General features: G+C 35.4%; 1 protein-coding gene across 1 annotated transcript in view; it reads right to left on the bottom strand.

The window, feature by feature from the left end:
* LOC150086642 (BAI1-associated protein 3-like) overlaps positions 1 to 17,889 on the bottom strand; it is a 478,827-nt gene that overhangs the window by 118,130 nt on the left and 342,808 nt on the right. Inside the window, exons 16-17 of the mRNA XM_090372214.1 lie at positions 17,417 to 17,507; positions 1,400 to 1,456 (exon numbers count right to left, since the gene is read on the bottom strand). Coding sequence (XP_090228340.1) covers positions 1,400 to 1,456; positions 17,417 to 17,507 — 148 coding nt within the window. The remainder of the gene's footprint in view (positions 1 to 1,399; positions 1,457 to 17,416; positions 17,508 to 17,889) is intronic.

Below are 17,889 nucleotides of genomic sequence, written 5' to 3'. Positions count from 1 at the left end.
AATCCAATAGCAACACTCCATCAGCATCCCAAAAACTGATACCATCACCTTGCAAGCAGAAGGAATCAACTTCACTTTCTTTGGAGGTGTGGAGAAGAGCTGTCTTTCCATTGTCTGGATTGCTCCTTTGCCTCTGACTGAAAGTGACGGACCCACACCTCATCCATGGTAACAAACCTTGCAAGGAACTTTGCTAGATCTGATTGAAAATGATGTAAATGTTTTCTTGACTTGACAACTCTTGTGCATTTTCGATCTGCTGTCAACAACTTTGGGACTCATAGTGCCAATACCTTTTTTCACAGCAGGAACCTCAGTTATTATATGATACATACATTCAAATGAGATGCTCAAGACACTGGCACTGTACCGAACTGTCACTCATTGATCACTCATCACCAGATCATGCATACGGTCAACAACTTCTGGAGTAATGGACATTGCAGCTCTTCCACAGCATGAGTCATCTTCCTCCCTCATTTAAATCCTGATGCCTGCTTTTTAACCATGGAATAGGAATGGTATTCTCCCCCTAATGTTGTAACCATATCCTTATGAATTGCCTTTGGCGTTAGTCCCTTTTTTCCTAAATATTGGATGACTGCATGGTGACTGATTTTGTCCACCTTTCCTCATTTACACAACTTTGTTGACTTCAGGACTTGCAATCAGGGCCGGATTTAAACTTGTTGTGGCCCTAAGCTATAACATGTATGAGACCCTTCTCTTTTACAGTTCACCTGTGACAATATTAAAAAAAGGATTTTTTTAAGTTGGAGCAAGGCTCCTTGTAATGTGAGGCCCTAAGCTGTAGCTTGTTTAGCTTATGTGTAATCCAGCCCCGCCTGCAATTAAAAAAAGATGTTACTGAAACTGCATGAAACTTAGTGAGTTGCTATTTGAAGTGTTATATATTAACTACAGAAATTTTTAACACTGTACCACTACCCTTTCATACTCAGGCCACGAACTTTCAAATGCCCCTCGTAACTATTCAGATATCTGTACTTTGAGATCTACTTAAATGTGCCTATCTATATTTAACAAAAAATAATAAACAAATAGAAAGCTTACCCAGTGCACAAAAGTAACTGATAAAATCAAAAGGCCATTATATCACTTGTACATTTCTTAACACCTTGTAAATGGTGAGTATTGAACAAAATGCATTTAGATAATTCTGATCCCACTTCTAGAAATATCTATCATCATGTTTGAATTCAATTGCTAAATTACATAAGCTTCTCCCCAACAGACTGGTGGCTTAATGATAGTTGAATTTGTTCATGAAAACATGCAATTAAAAACTTAGACATGCAATTGCATAAATACGATAAAATAATGTGAACAGTAAAAAACTAAAATTTATATTACTGTATTATTAAGAATACTCACATACCCTTTGCTGAGGCATTGAATAAGCATGCTCCAAATTAAACCATTCCATCGTTCCTCTCTGAATAGAAAGAAAACAAATATGATAACTAAAAAACTATAAAATATATTTATTTTAATACAGTATATATTTAATATATAATGGCCTAAAGCAGTGGTGCACAGCCTTTTCAGGCAGCTTCCCCTTTCATTCATGCAATTCTTCTTGCTACTTTTCAAAATTTAATCCAAAATTAATGAAAGTTTATACCTAACAAAAGGAATAAATATTTCACAATATTTTAATGAACAACATTAACATACACCTATGACCAACCCAAGTAGCAGCATTCAAATGCACTGGTTAGTTGTGTTTTAGTGAACTCATCCTACAGATTTGTAACCTTAAACAAATATCAATGCTCAAGTCAACTCCGTTATCATGTAGGGTACAATCATATAGCTGGCTCCCAACTCTTGAAAACACAGAATCATATTATGAAGCCTTTTCAGGCAGCTTCCCCTTTCATTCATGCAATTCTTCTTGCTACTTTTCAAAATTTAATCCAAAATTAATGAAAGTTTATACCTAACAAAAGGAATAAATATTTCACAATATTTTAATGAACAACATTAACATACACCTATGACCAACCCAAGTAGCAGCATTCAAATGCACTGGTTAGTTGTGTTTTAGTGAACTCATCCTACAGATTTGTAACCTTAAACAAATATCAATGCTCAAGTCAACTCCGTTATCATGTAGGGTACAATCATATAGCTGGCTCCCAACTCTTGAAAACACAGAATCATATTATGTTGTTTCCAATCTTGCAATAAATCAAGCTTGATAAATGTGCTAATACTTTTTTTTTTTATTTCCCAATTCTTGTATTTTTTAAATAGCAATTTGCATCCCTATAAAGGATCCTTCTCATATAAATGGGAACATATTTCAGGTCTAAAGCACTTTTGATTTTCAAATATATGCTTTAAAAATAAAATATTATTAAAAGAAACTACAGAATCAATGACAAGGAAAATATTACTAAATTATTTTTTCTTAGTCTTTGAGTACTAATTGTTAACTTATCATATGGCATATAGGATTAAAAATTACCCCAATATTTTTTAGATCTTTGCTGTACAAACACTGTGTCCACTCCTAACAAAATTTTGTTTATCTTTTAGGGACAGTGTGAAGTTTATGTTGATGTACACAGTTATAATGATGTTGGGTTTATCTTTCATTTTATATTAATGGGGGAATCATGCATAAACTCAAAAAAAAATTGCAGAAAAATGTTATTCGGTTATTTGCTCTTTTTCTTAAGCCCCACTTTATGGAGCTTACACATGCCAGTGTCATATTTTTATATCAGCTAATTTTCTGTTCAACTGCTTAGACAAACTTTACTCATTAGTCTCATGTTCTAATTACTTTTTACCAGGAGCAAAGTGTTTATCATTCCAAAGCATCTCACATTTCCTTTGTGAATATAGAGTTTTTTAGTAATTATAATTACTGCAGTTAAAATTGATTGACACAGTTATGAGGTCAACAATAATTTCTGAAGTTTCAGTTTTGCTAAAGGATCAGTAAACAAATATAGCAGCCAGAGAATTAGTAAAGCTTGTTATTGCTTGATATTTAAATGAATGCTTTTGTCTTTGTTTACAATATGAAGCAAGTGTTTTACTAATCCTCTAAATCTTTTTTTTATAAATAACATCATTACAACTGCTTTTGTTAATAGTATTAGTATTAGCAACATGATGCAAGAAAGCAAAGATTATACAAAAAAAAATTATCCACTTCATTTAACCATTCCTTCAGATAATATATCTAAACCTTTAAATTTATTCATACCATCCACTTCCACAATACTAGGTGGAAGATTATTCCAACAATCAGTTATTCTTTCAGTGAATGCAAATTTTCACACATTTAATTTGCAACCATCCTTTTCCAATTAAAATTTATGTCCTTTGTATGTCACCTGAGAAACGGTAAGGATGCTATCAGCATTTATTTTACTTAACTCTTTCAAAGTCTTGTGAACTTCAATTAGGTCACTACAAGATGTCTAGTTTCCACAGACTGTAATTTACAGAACCTCAGTGTTTCTTGGCGAGTCTCAGCAAGAATATCCTTTTGTGCTCCCAACTAATCTTGTTGCTCTTCTCTGTAGTGGTGATCCCAGGATTTCTTAAAGGGGGAGACTATAGCAGTGGTCTGGAGAATCATTAAGTTTTAATCATCATGTAACAGTAAAAAAAAAAATCCATATTATTTGGATCATAGGGGCTATAGCCCCTTCAGCCGCTACCTTGACTACCACTGCTTTTCTGCACTCTTTCCAATGGATGTATGTCCTTCCTAAAATGAGGTTTCCAAACCAGAATGCAGCATTCCAGATGACTAACCATTGCCTTATACAATGAGATAATCACCTCTTTCTTCCTTCAAATAATTGACAGAAACCTCACAAGCTGTTCTAGTAGCCTGTTTACACTGATAAGAGAATTTCACATCAGATTACCCTTAGATCTTTTTCCTTATCAACTACCTTGAGTTTGGTGCTGCCCAAATAGTATGTTATTCTAGAATTACTGCTACCCAAATGCAGTACCTTACATTTATCAATGCTAAACCTCAGCTGTCATTTTCCAGCCCATTTACTTAGCTTATTTAGTTCTTCTTGAATTAGCATACCCTGATTACTATCATTGATCACTGTGCCCACCTCTGTATCATTAGCAAACCTAGACATTAAACTTGAAATGCCTATATCAATATTATTAATAAATATTAAAATCAGAACAGTAAGAGATCCAAACACCAAATCCTGTGGTTCCCACTTATCACATCAGTCTATGAAGAGTGGTGGCCATTTATAACCACTTTTCTCCTACCACTGAACCATTCCTTTATCCACAGTAGTGTAAATGCATGTGTTATCAAAAAAAGGATGAAAAAAATTACCTGAGTAACATCTCTTTGTAATGAACATTATGAGCTCCTGAAGATTATAAAATGACATTATGATGGTTTAATTTTTAATTTTAATTATGATGGTTTTTAAATGACTATGGCTATTATGTATTTTATTTTTACAGAGCTTGTACTCTTATTAACCATGAACCAAAATAATCAGAAGTATGTATACATGGCCATGTGGTGCACTATAGTCTTAGATGCTGATGCACCATAAAAATTCTAATAACCAACCAACCAATCAACCAACATGGCCATGTTACAAGCTTTTAAAAGTTTAAGTAAAAATGGTTGTTTAGGGACATTCTGGCACACTGATTACATTAGTCACAAAGAGCCATAAATTAAAAAAGACATCTTGCAACTACTTGTGTTAATATTTTTTAAAATAAAAACTCATCATACATGTGATATATTAATTTTATAGTGTACATAGTATTGTTATCTTGAAAAAAAAAACTAAAAAAAAAACAGAGAAATGTCTATTCATTACTGTATTATAATCTAAATACACTGTATAGGAGGGTAAAAACCAGACAGAATAATTATTTTGGTTAAAAAAGATTTACATGAAGATAATATTTTATTTATAGAATGCCTATTAAATGCTTATAATATTACTAATAATTATCATAAGAAAATATGAGGAATATTTATAGAAAGACACATTATAAGTATCTAAATTTACTTCATGTACCCACTCACATCATGAAAACAACTGTGCTGACAGGTAAATGTGATAAACCAATAAGTCTATTTTGAATTACTGAGATATAGCATTAATGAACTTACAGGTATCATTATCCTATCATTAGCCCCTTTTAAGCCTTTCACATCATGGAATGGATATAATTTCTCACTCACTATTACTGCACAATAAAAACCGAAACCAAACCAAACCAAAAAACCTAACTATTACTCATTAAATTAATGCTATCACTCATATGACTAACTAAATATCTAGTTTTAAGCCTTGCATTTGAAAACAGCAAAAAGTAAAATAAAATAGTCAACTCTAATATAAAATAAAATGTATAAGAATTACAGACTAATGAACATTTATAATTCAAATTCATGTGGACCCATTTACTTAATCCTATCATAAGTTCAGAAAATTTGTGCAAAGAAATTATTCTCTAAATCAGGGATTTTCAACGTATGGGATCTCCTACCCATCACAATAAACAAAAATTCAAAGGAACACAATGTTTTTGAAAAGTTACAAGAGAAAGTTATTTATAACCATTTAAGTATTTAATAATTTATTGTTTTTAGTGTAATTTTATTTACTTTGGTTGGATAAATATCTGTTTCTTGTATATTTATTGACATAAATCTATACAGATCTTGTTCTGGTTTCAAATATATTTACATAAAAGAATAAACTGTAAAATTGTAATGTTCCTGTTATTTTTTCATTTTATATCGTAAAAAAAATGTAAAAATTAAAGAACTGATTTGGACATAGATTAAAAAAAAAAAAAAGGTTGCACACTACTACTCTAAGTGAGAGTAACTATACATTCCAAAATTTAAGGAAAATCATGCAGCTGTTAAAATATACAGGCACCTGAATACTTCAGGCAGGTAGCTTTATACCATCCTTTAAATACTTCCTGAAGTTTTCATGAGTATTATTACAAAAGATCTTCAAAAATATTTCAGAAAAAAAAAAATTAAGGCAAAAAAATTCACTGTCCACGTTTAAGATAATAGCACAGTTTTATTTATCAAAGTAAAGGCAATCTCTCAATTTTTTGTACCTAAATAACGATTCATTTAACAACCTGTAAGTGGTGCTGTGGGGCTATTTCACTGTAGGAGTGCTCAAACAACTGCAGTTGTAATGGATACACCAGTGGAAAAAATATGCTGTGGTTTGGTTCCATGAAAGCCAATCAGCCACATCCACTCTGCATATCTATCAAAGCACATTAGAGAAGGCACCATCTCATTGTGCAATTTACTCACAGTATGAGAGGTTTAGAACAGAAGGATATTTATGCAAAAGCAAGAGTGATGGCTGATATTCAGTGAAAAAACAGTAGAGTGTTGGCTTGTGTCAACTAAAAAGTACGTAATATTTTAAGGAGATGACTTTCTATGAAACCCTACAATTTTCATATACTCCAAGTGATCAATTCAGTGACTGCAAGATGCACTATCAGTTTTACATTGAGTTTATTGATTGAATCAGTGAAAAAATATATATATATATATCTTTCACTTGTCTACTGATTCACTTGGAAAAGAGAATCAGTGGAACATCAGAATGTGGGAAATGGACATCCATCATGAAAGTAATGAACATGTTATAGATAACCCTAAGGTCCCGTTTTGTGTTATTTCATTGTAGAAGGAATGTTGTTTATTGTTATTTGTAGATAGACATGTGATATCACATGTTATCTGGACTTGAGAACTGGATAATGCTACATCTTGAAAACCTTCCTTTAGCATTAGCATTAGCAGAGGCATATGATGCAAGAAAGCAAGCTTATGCAGCATCAGCCAAAAAAAAAAAAAAAAATCTTCCACTTCACCCCTCCGTTCGTTCAAAATACCTGTCCAGCTGAGCCTTAAATTTATTTAGGCTATCAACCTCCACAACAAAGGATGGAAGTCTGTTCCACCAACCAACTACCCGCTGGCTAAAGGCAAATTTCCGCACATCTATCCTACATCTGACTTTCCTCAATTTGAATTTATGCCCTCTCAGGTGATTATTCTGAGCAAGAGGAAGTATCCCATCAGCACTGAGCATGCTCAAACCATTCAAGGCTTTATACACCTCTATCAGATCACCTCGCCGGTGCCTAGTCTCCAGACACTGTAATTTGCAAAACTTAAACCGTTCTTCATAAGAGCAACCCTTTCTTCCATTCAGTAATCTTGTTGCCCTTCTCTGTACTCGTTCCAGCAGCTCTACATCCTTCTTGAAATGAGGCCTCCAGACCTGTATACAGTACTCAAGGTGTGGTCTGACCATTGCCTTATACAAGGGAATAATCACCTCCTTATTCCTGCTAGAAAAATTCCTGTATATCATTGACAATACACCATGAGCTACTCTTCAAGCCCATCTGCACTGCTCAGAGAACTTCATATCTGCCTGCACAATTACCCCCAGATCCTTTTCATTCTCTACCACTGTCAGTGTAGTAGCACAGAATTGATGCGTTGCTCTGGGGTTGCTGTTTCCCATATGTAGTACTTTACATTTGTCAATGTTAAACTTCATTTGCCACCTCTCAGCCCATCTGCTCAACCCTTCCAGATCCTGTTGCAGCAGCATAGCATCAGTAGTGTCCTTAACAACCCTGCCAATCTTTGTATCATCTGCAAACTTGGACATTAAGCTTGATATACCATCATCAATATTATTTATAAATACAGAAAACAATAATGGACCCAACACTGAACCCTGAGGAACTCCACTAATAACATTAGTTCACAATGAGCAGTGTCCATTGATTACCACTCTCTGTCTTCTCCCCCTCAACCACCCCTTTATCCATAGCAGCAAATTGCTTCCAATGCCACACTGCTCCAATTTGTGCAGCAGTCTTCCATGTGCAACAGTATCAAAAGCCTTTCTAAGATCCAAGTATATAATATCAAAGTTATTCTCTGCATCCAGTTCTTTTGTGACTACATCATAGTATCCAATCAGATTGGTCAGGCAAGACTTCCCCTTAACAAAACCATGCTGTGTCCGAGCTAAACTGAAGTCTTGTCTAGATGATCCTGCAGTGCTACTTTAACCAGTGCTTCCATTAATTTTCCTGCAACAGCAGTTAAACTCACAGGTCTATAATTACTTGTGTCAGCCTTTGATCCTCCTTTGTGAATTGGGGTCACATTTGCACATCTCCAGCCTATGGGTACCTCCCCTGAGTCCAAGGAAGCTCTCACAATTATGGCTAAGGGTTTGCTTACTTCCTTTGCTGCCTCCTTTAATATAACTGGATAGATCCCATCCACCCCAGGTGCCTTTCTTGTGTTTATCTTCAACAATTTCTCCTCCACTTTACTCTCCGTTATTACAAGATTATGTAGCTTACTGCCAGAGTTGAATACACCTCTGGCATTCCCCTCGCTGAATAACTCCTCATGTGTGAATGTCGATGCAAAATATTCATTTAGTTTGTTAACTACCTGAGCAGGATCATCAACAGTTGAACCATCGATATCAAGTGGACCAATTTGATTCATCCCCTTCCTTCTAAAGTTTACATAAGTAAAGAACTCTTACTGTTTTTCTTTGCATCCTTTGCCAAAGATTTCTCATAATCTGCCTTTGCCTGCCAAACCTCCTTTGTCAAAAAATCCCATGCATTTTTTTTCTCTGCCATTTAGCCCCAAAGGCTCACATCTGGTGAGTATGGGCTTGGTACACCCAGGGTCCTGAGCTGGATATCATCATTCTTCTCTTTCTTGGTGATTCCTTCTCTCTCACTCTCTCAGGGTAACTCGGAAATTTTTTTTGGCTGTTGCAGCATAAGCCTCAGGCTTCCTTGCACCATACGGCTAATAATAATAATAATAATGTGTCTCATTAGTTCATCTGACATCCATTTAGGCCTAAAGCATGAACAATATTTCTTAGTTGGTATGTAAAGCCTAGTAGCTTCCAAGATAAGTTCTTTGAATGCTTCCCATTTTGAATTTGCTGTTGGTAACATCATCAGTTGGTCCCACTGTATAAAATTTAAATACTGTCTCAGACCATCGTAGTCCCCTTTACGAAAGCAATAACCCTTCCCTTTACACCTGATGGTAGTTACCTCTTTGAGTAAATCCCACTTCAGCACTCTATGATCACTGCCACCTAGTGGTTCCTTTATCTGCAGATTCTTAATGCATGAAGAATCACTACTGATAATCAAATGAAGTATATTACTCCCTCTAGTTGCCTCCCGAACATGCTGATGTAGAAAACAATCATCCAATAAATCTACAAAAGCCTTGCTAGTGTGTGAGTGACCAACCACAAATTCCAATCAATATCTGGAAAATTAAAATCCCCCATTATAAGACTCTCTGATTTACTGGCCCCCTCTATTTCCTTGTACATTTTCTTATTATACTCATCAGAGTCATTAGGCCTATAGCACACTCATACGCTCAATTTTGATCTCCCAATGCTTATATCACACCAAACTGACTCGACACTGCACTGTCCAGCGATGTCGACTGGCTTCACTTCCTTGGATTTTATGTGTTTCTTAACTAATAGCATAACCCCTCCTCCCTTCCTATCCTGTCTATCCTTTCTGTAGACGTTGTACTCCCCAAATTCCAGTTCTGCATTCCTTATATCTGTGTGACACCACGTCTCTGATATCCCAACAATATCCGCCTTTGATGCTTTGAGCAATACCTCAAATTCATCAAATTTATTTACCAAACTCCTAACATTGGTGTACACACGAGTATACATGCACCTGTTCCTATTCTTAGGTGCCCTAACACAACCCATGTGTTTACTTGTACCGCAATGACTCCCAGCAGTCTCTGAAACATCCTGCATCTTGTTTTCCAGGCTTCTGCTCATTCCAATAGAAGCAATGCAAGAATCACTTTCACCTCTGCCGGTGGCTACTGTTAATCTATTAGTCCTTGTATCCCCCCAAGCTAGCAGTTTTCCGACCCACCTAACACTGCCTCGATAGCATCAGCAAATATTCTTGCACCCTTTCTATTTAAGTGTATCCCATCCCTGTAGAAGCCGTCCCTCCTGTTAACCAGTACAGACCAGGCAAAAAAAATTCTACCCCTTGAGGCTTGCACAATCTTTCCAGGGCCGAATTGATCGACATGGCTCTCATCACATACTCCCTCCTATCGTGTCTGAGCAGAATTGTAGACACTTTCAAATTCAACCCTAATTCACGGCTTTTTTTCAACAGTGACCTGTACTTGTTAAGTAATTCTGCCAGTCTCCCACTCTTAATATCATTAGTGCCAACATGTACAACAATATCACCTTTTGTGCCCTTAAAAGATGATATCTGCTCTACAATGTCATCATCCTTTGTCCCTGGCAGACATACCCTGGTCCTGTTCCACTTATCCTTTTTACATAGCATTATGTAAAAAGGATAGGTGTAACATACTATACTTACTAATGCTATCTAGTTCGTATATAACGTATCGTATAACAAAGGCGGCAAGTTACGAACGGTAAATCTACGGACACTTAAGTATTAATTAACTTCCAAATTTCGCTGTCTCAATTCAGAATAAAGTAACGATCCTGACAGGTCTATAAGCTACTTATAGAAAATAATTTGATGTAACAATTTGTCAATAAAGCGGGTTTTGGTTTTTTTTTTTTTTTTTTTAGGAGCATTAGCAACTAAGGCCATATTGCTCCGGGATATGCAGTGGTCATTCCCTGACCTTTCCACATCATCCGTAATTGGTGGTGACGGGCTCGAACCCCAGTTTAATCAAGAAGTGTGTGCTACACACTGCTGCTCCTTCCCACCTGGCTACGGAGGCGCCCAGTAAAGTGGCTAAATATGGCTAAGAAACTTCTCGTTCAGCAGAGCTGCAACTTGTAACACGTGGATTTGATACCCTTACCGATACTTTTATGCAATTACAAGGCCGAGTAAAGAATAAATACACCAGATTAATCAGAAAATCACAAAATAATGCTATACTACTAAATTTAAATCAAAAGTTTTAGAAAAACAATAATTTCAAATCAATAAATAATAAAATCCACTTAGCGGCTTTGAACACGTCTGGCTCGCCTGTTAGGTTTTTCAATAGTTTGGTGAACTTCCACACTTCTGAATGATCACTATAAGTCTAATGAATGAAAAGCTTTCTAACCTGTGTAATGATCATAGAGTCACATGTCAAAGCTCTCAAGATTAAATCAGATCTTATCTCACATGATAGTACTTGGACAAATAAGATTTCCAAATGGGACTTATAGTGACAATTTGTAAGTAAAAATATGAAAATTTCCTTTTACTTTGATGTATAAAACATTATTCTAATGTCAGACAATTCTAATCACACAATGCTAAGTAGCTGCCTCACAATAATTTTTGAAAGTTACTAAGAGCTTTTATAATAATTCTGTATTCACAATGTTGATTATAATCAGTTAAAAATATAAAATTCACAGGAAAAAATATTCCTCTTATTAAATAGTATCATTTTTAATAAGTGTAGATATTAGTTTACACTTCTAGTATTTCTTCCATTATTTCTGCCTATAGTGTGTCACCTTATTCTTAGCAGAGTTTTTATCATTAACAAACCTGAAAGAAAGTATGCCTAATTTTATCATGCCAAGTTGCTTTTGGTAACATTACTATATAATATTTTAAATACATTGCCACAGTACATAAATTCAAATATATTTATACATAATTAATGTTAACTATCACATATCTATAAATCCTGTTTTATACTTTAAAACTTACTCATTAATATGGCATCCATTGTACATGCATATATATATATATATTTTTATCTCTTAGACAAAATGAAATGTATCTAATTACACACTGTCCATATGTACAATTTGTTTATTAATTGAGAAAAGGCAATAATATTCCAAAATTTTGCTGCAATCCATTAAGTCTCCATTCATTTGTTCAGATTAGCAGATTATAAATTGTTCAGATTTCAAGTGAGTTTATGAGCAAAAGCTTCAAACTACAGAAAAAGTATATTATACCATACAGCATCAGCTTTATACATGGCCATATAAAAGTAAACAAAGTTTTCATAAAATGGAATCATTATATATATCATATTATGAAATCCTAAACTTCACAACAAATTGTCTACATGTACTTTGAATAAGTAATCTCTCCCAAGTAGAGACTTATTTGTTACTTATTTTCAATTGAGCATGACCACCAAGACAGCAAAGTTTCAGAGATTACTGCCTCTCCAGTGGTGGGCACCATGAGTGCCTATTATAATGATGCAGTTGTATGCAAACTTTTCTTTTCTTTTATATAGCTATGTACAAATTTGATGCCATGCACTAACCAGTACAATATCACAAATTGTTTAGATGAAACAAATAAATAAATAAATCCATAATAAAATTATTCTTGACAGTGATGACTTCTTGAATGGAGCTTAAGGTAAGAGTGGTCAGGGAAACGTTTGCCATTTGGCAATCAACCTGGTAGATTGTATTTTTTCTACTTAGGAAGATGGAGAATCAGATTTCTGAGGATCCATTTTAATTTCTTTGTTCCTGTGTGGTAAACTTTAACACACTGTCTACAGATGATGCTGACCATTTCTTCATTTCTAACAGGATGACAAGGCAAGCTGACAGTATGTTGGTGTCCCTTCCCCTTGTGTGTGTGTATGTGTGCGTGCACACATGTGTGTAATGAAGATCTGAATTTAACTGTCTTGCTGATCCAGTTAATGAAACTGGATTGTCAACAAGAGTTTGATCTTCTGTAGGTTGTAGGTTGTAGGTAGCAAGGACTCTCAGAGTGAAGCCCTTGATGATGCTAACTTTCACAATTACTGGGATAGTTAGAGGATGAAGCCAAAGTAAAATTCTGGCAGTTCCATCTCTATTGCTGTTTACCGCAAGCCCACTGACATTAGAGAAATAAAAATCATATACTGTATATTGAAACATATGATTCTACACTTAATGTTCAGTTAAATTTTTAAAAATAAATCCACTTGTTTTTAATTAACGTAGAGAAGTCCTTTTTATCAAATTTCAATACTACTGAAGTAAGAATTGAAGTAAGATACAAGCATGAATAAAATGAAAATAAAAATAACAAAATTATAAAACTATGTAACACTGGGTATACATAAATTAAAGCCACATAAAATAATTAAATACAATAGTGGAAGCTTTTTGCAGCACATCCTGCCTTCCTTGGTTTTCTAGTCTTGGTCAAAAGACTAGAAAACCACACCTATGGGTATATAACTGTGAGTGCAGGAGAAGAACATGGGAATATAAGAAGTGCAAGGGAACTAAGAACATGTAAAAATATAGCACCTCCCCACACACCCACTCCTCCTCCATCATAGTTGAAGTGTATTATAATAATCTCTAGGATTGAATGAATCCTATTACTTTCAGTTACATTGACACAAGGTGTGCTTTGTTGAATGTGAGTAATGCACATCCACCGATAGTGCTGAGTAAGGGAGCAGCTATCCATAATCTGGTATACTCAGGAATCAATGTTATGGCTTTCTGTCCTACGTTTTCCTTGACCATTGAGCCTGATAGTTTGGCATTACATATCACTCTAGCACGATATTTTAGTCTGACTTCAAGATGCCATTTGGCCTTTCTGATAAAAATCACCTCACAACCTGGGCATCAATTTTTATAAATCATCCTACTGTGATTTAATTTAATTTAGGAATGAGTAGTAGTAGTAGTAATAGTGGCATGTGATGCAAGAAAGCAAGTGTATGAGCTTATGCAGCATCAGCCAAAAAAAAAAAAAAAAATCACACCATTCCCTCCAAATGCCTGTCCAGTTCCGCCTTGAATTTATTTAACCTATCAACTTCCACAATGACAGATGGAAGTTTGTTCCAGCAATTAACCACCCGCTGGCTAAAGGCAAATTTCCGCACATCTGTCTTTTCTTAATTTGAATTTATGCCCCCTTAGGTTCGTAATCTGAACAAGTGAAAGGATCCCATCAGAATTCAGCATGCTCAATCCATTCAAGGCCTTATACACCTCAATCAGATCACCTCGCAGGTGCCTAGTCTCCAGCTGCTGCAATTTGCAAAAATTAAGCCTCTCTTGGTAAGAGGATCCCTTCATTCCCCTCATCAATCTTGTTGCCCTTCTCTGTACACGCTCAAGCAAATCTACATCCTTCCTAAAATGAGGCCTCCAGACCTATACGCAGTACTCAAGGCGTGGCCTGACCATTGCCTTATACAGAGGGACAATCACCTCCTTCTCCCTGCTAGCAAAATTCCTATATATCATTGACAAAACCCCATGACCTGCCCTGGCAGCTTGTCTGCATTGCTCAGAAAACTTCATATCTGACTGCACAATTACTCCCAGGTCTCTTTCATTTTCTACCACCTTAAGTGTAGTACCACACAGTTGGTACATTTCTCTGGGGTTACTTCTACCCATATGCAGTACTTTGCATTTGTCAAGGTTAAACTTCAGTTGCCACTTCTTAGCCCATCTGCCCAAATTATCTAGATCCTGTTGCAGTAGCACACTGCCATTACTGTCATTAACAACCCTGCCAACATTTGTATCATCTGCAAACTTCGACACTAAGCTTGATATACCTTCATCAATATCATTGATAAATATACAAAACAACAGAGGACTCAACACCGAACCCTGTGGGACTCCACTAATAACATTAGTCCACGAAGAGCAGCACCCATTAATTACCACCCTCTGCCTTCTCCCACTCAACCATCCTTTTATCCATTGTAGCAACTTACTCTTAATACAATTCTGCTCCAATTTGTACAATAGTCTTCCATGCGCAACAGTGTCAAAAGCTTTCCTGAAATCCAAATATATGATATCAAAATTATTTTTTGCATCCAGTTCCTTTGTAACCACATCATAATAGCCTATCAAATTTGTCAGACAAGACTTTCCCTTAACCCATGCTGTGTCTGAATTATTGCTGTAGTCTTGTCTAGATGATCCTGCAATGCATCTTTAACCACTGACTCCATTATTTTACCCAGAACAGAAGTTAAACTAACTGGTCTGTAAATTACTCATGTTACCCTTCGATCCCCCTTTGTGAATTGGGGATACATTTGCACATCTCCAGTCTGTGGGGACCTCCCCTGAGTCCAAGGATACTCTCGTAATTATGGCTAAGGGTTTGCTTAGTTGTTTTGCCACCTCCTTTAATATAACTGGATAGATCCCATCCACCCCAGGTGCCTTTCTTATGTTTAACTTCAACAATTTTTCCTCCAAATTTTCTCTCAGTTATTACAAAATCATTAAGCACCCTGCTACAATTTGATAACCTTCTGCCATTTTGAAACCTTAATAACTCTTCATGTGCGAATGTAGATGCAAAATACACGTTCAGTTTGTTTGCTATCTGAGCAGGATCATCAACAGTCGAACCATCGATATCAAGTCGACCAATCAGATTCATCCCCTTCCTTTTGATGGGTGTTTCGATGGCCTGTCTAATGTTGAACTTATATCCAGGAAGCTGTACACAGTAATATGGTAAGTATATAGCACCCTGGAAAGTACATCCAATAATCTCAGATAGCAGTATAAATAAGCAATGTACAATATATTGATTTGTATTTTCATTATTGGTGTATATTTACCAGCCAAAATTTTAGTTTTGTGGAGGTCTGGTACATGTGAAGGAAAATCACAATGACCCATATCACATCTAATCCTATGAAATTCCTGAGCGCGTGCGCACGTGCTCTCTCTCTCTCTCTCTCTCTCTCTCTCTCTCTCTCTCTCTCTCTCTCTCTCTCTCTCTCTCTCTCTCTCTCAGGAAGGAGGGGCTGGAAGATGTCTATATTTTAATGCATTCATAGCTAGCCCTGCCAAAGACTACCATGATCCTTTCCTGCACTTATTGTTTTCAAGTCACCGGCTGAGGAAAGCTGTTATTGTTGTTATTTTGGTTTTTAGGAGCATTAGCAACTAAGGCCATATTGCTCCGGAATATGCGGTGGTCATTCCCTGACCTTTCCGCATCCTCCGTATTTGGTGGTGACGGGCTCAAACCCTGGTCCAATCAAGAAGCGTGTGCTACGCACTGCTGCTCCTTCCCACCTGGCTACGGAGGCACCTACTGAGGAAAGTAGCATATGCTCTCATTCTCAGCCAAACAACTTAAAATACTGCTGTTATCTGCTACTCCCAGCATAGTATATATTTGCAATAATTTGATATATGTTAACCAAAGGGCCCAATAATATATCAACAGGTAATATGAATAATTTATGAATGAATCGAAGATGATTACACAGTCAATCTCTGCTACAGCATTACTGAAGGAGAAGACTGTGACACCCTTGATGTTATAGCCAGGTGATGTCCTAAAATTTAACTCCAACATTCTACATTTCTATTAACAAGGTTATTTTTAATTCTAACAAGAAATTAAATAACTACACTCCACATAAATTTTAAAGGCAAAAAAATTAATATTTTAATTCCCATATGTCTTTCTCCCAAGTAATTAAGGTTATTTCTAGTTTGGTAGAAAAGTTATAGTGTAATAGCATCCTATTCTAACTAACAAAAACATACCAGGAAGCAGATACATAGTCACTTGAAGAAAATTATGACAAATTTACAACAAATTAATAGAACATTAAAGCTCTTGAAATGCCTCTAAATTAATCATTGAATTAATTTAGAGATATATCAATAGTTTCAGCATACAGATTGAGGAAAGAACTCAAGGGTAAAGTCACATAACACCATGATGAAAGCTGCCAAAAAAAATTTGCATTATTGATCAGCTAACAAGTTACTGTATGATGATTTCACAAAATCAGTGAAACACAGAATCCATGCCTACTTCTTTTGTAATGAATGTCTTACCATAAATCACTCGCTGGTGACAATGAGTCACCTGAATACTACAAGCAATAGTGCATTTTTTTACTACATGATCTCATATTTCTACAGTATCCCAGACACACTATATAGTAGATTATTATTTGAAATACAACAACACTGATGGGCGGTGGATAAACGTTTTTTACATTATAAAATATATATTACTTGTCAGTTCACTGGATAGTTTGGCATTAAATTAGAGGCAGCAATTTAAACAATTTTAACCAAAGTAAAACAACACAATTTATATGGACTTTTTTAAAATGACTTAATTTTTGGGACATTTTAACCAAATTCTTGTTATTTCCATGGTCACTATAACTGGGTTTGACTGTATTTATTTATTCATATTTTTAACAAAATACAGAAACACATTTCAATCAATCATAAATATATTTATCAATGTTTAAATGAAAGCAGTAATATGTCTATCAAAAAACCGGATATATTGATTTTACCTTTAACAAGTTAGTAATTTCTACATGAAGATCATTACGAAATGGACAGCATGTTTTAAAGGCTAGCATCACATGCAGGAGAGCAAGACATCTATAAGAAAATGTATATAATGAAATTCACTTAACTATTGAATAATGTGTTTTACTTTATAAATTTAAAATATATATACACATACACATATATACATGCTACCCTCCAAAAAGAATACAGACACTCCTATGTTCATAGTGGACTGGACCTTCCCACATAAATGACTCAGATCAGTATATAAGGAAGGCAAATGAGTTACACAAATTAGTTGTCATAGTGGCACAAAGAGTCAAGTTAACTGATTTCGAGAGGGGTGTTACTGTTGGATGTCACATTGCTGGCTAGTCAATTCATGCAATTGCTGATGGCCTACACCATCCAAAAATGCACAGGATGACCACGGAAACTTGTGTGACCAAATGGTACTCAGAAAGGTAGTATG

The sequence above is a fragment of the Mastigoproctus giganteus genome, chromosome 4, assembly GCF_048544385.1.
Source record: "Mastigoproctus giganteus isolate SK-2022 chromosome 4, ASM4854438v1, whole genome shotgun sequence".
Classification (NCBI taxonomy): Eukaryota; Metazoa; Arthropoda; class Arachnida; order Uropygi; family Thelyphonidae; genus Mastigoproctus; species Mastigoproctus giganteus.
Note: the sequence above shows the minus strand (reverse complement) of the source record. Positions and strands in the feature narration are given on the sequence as shown.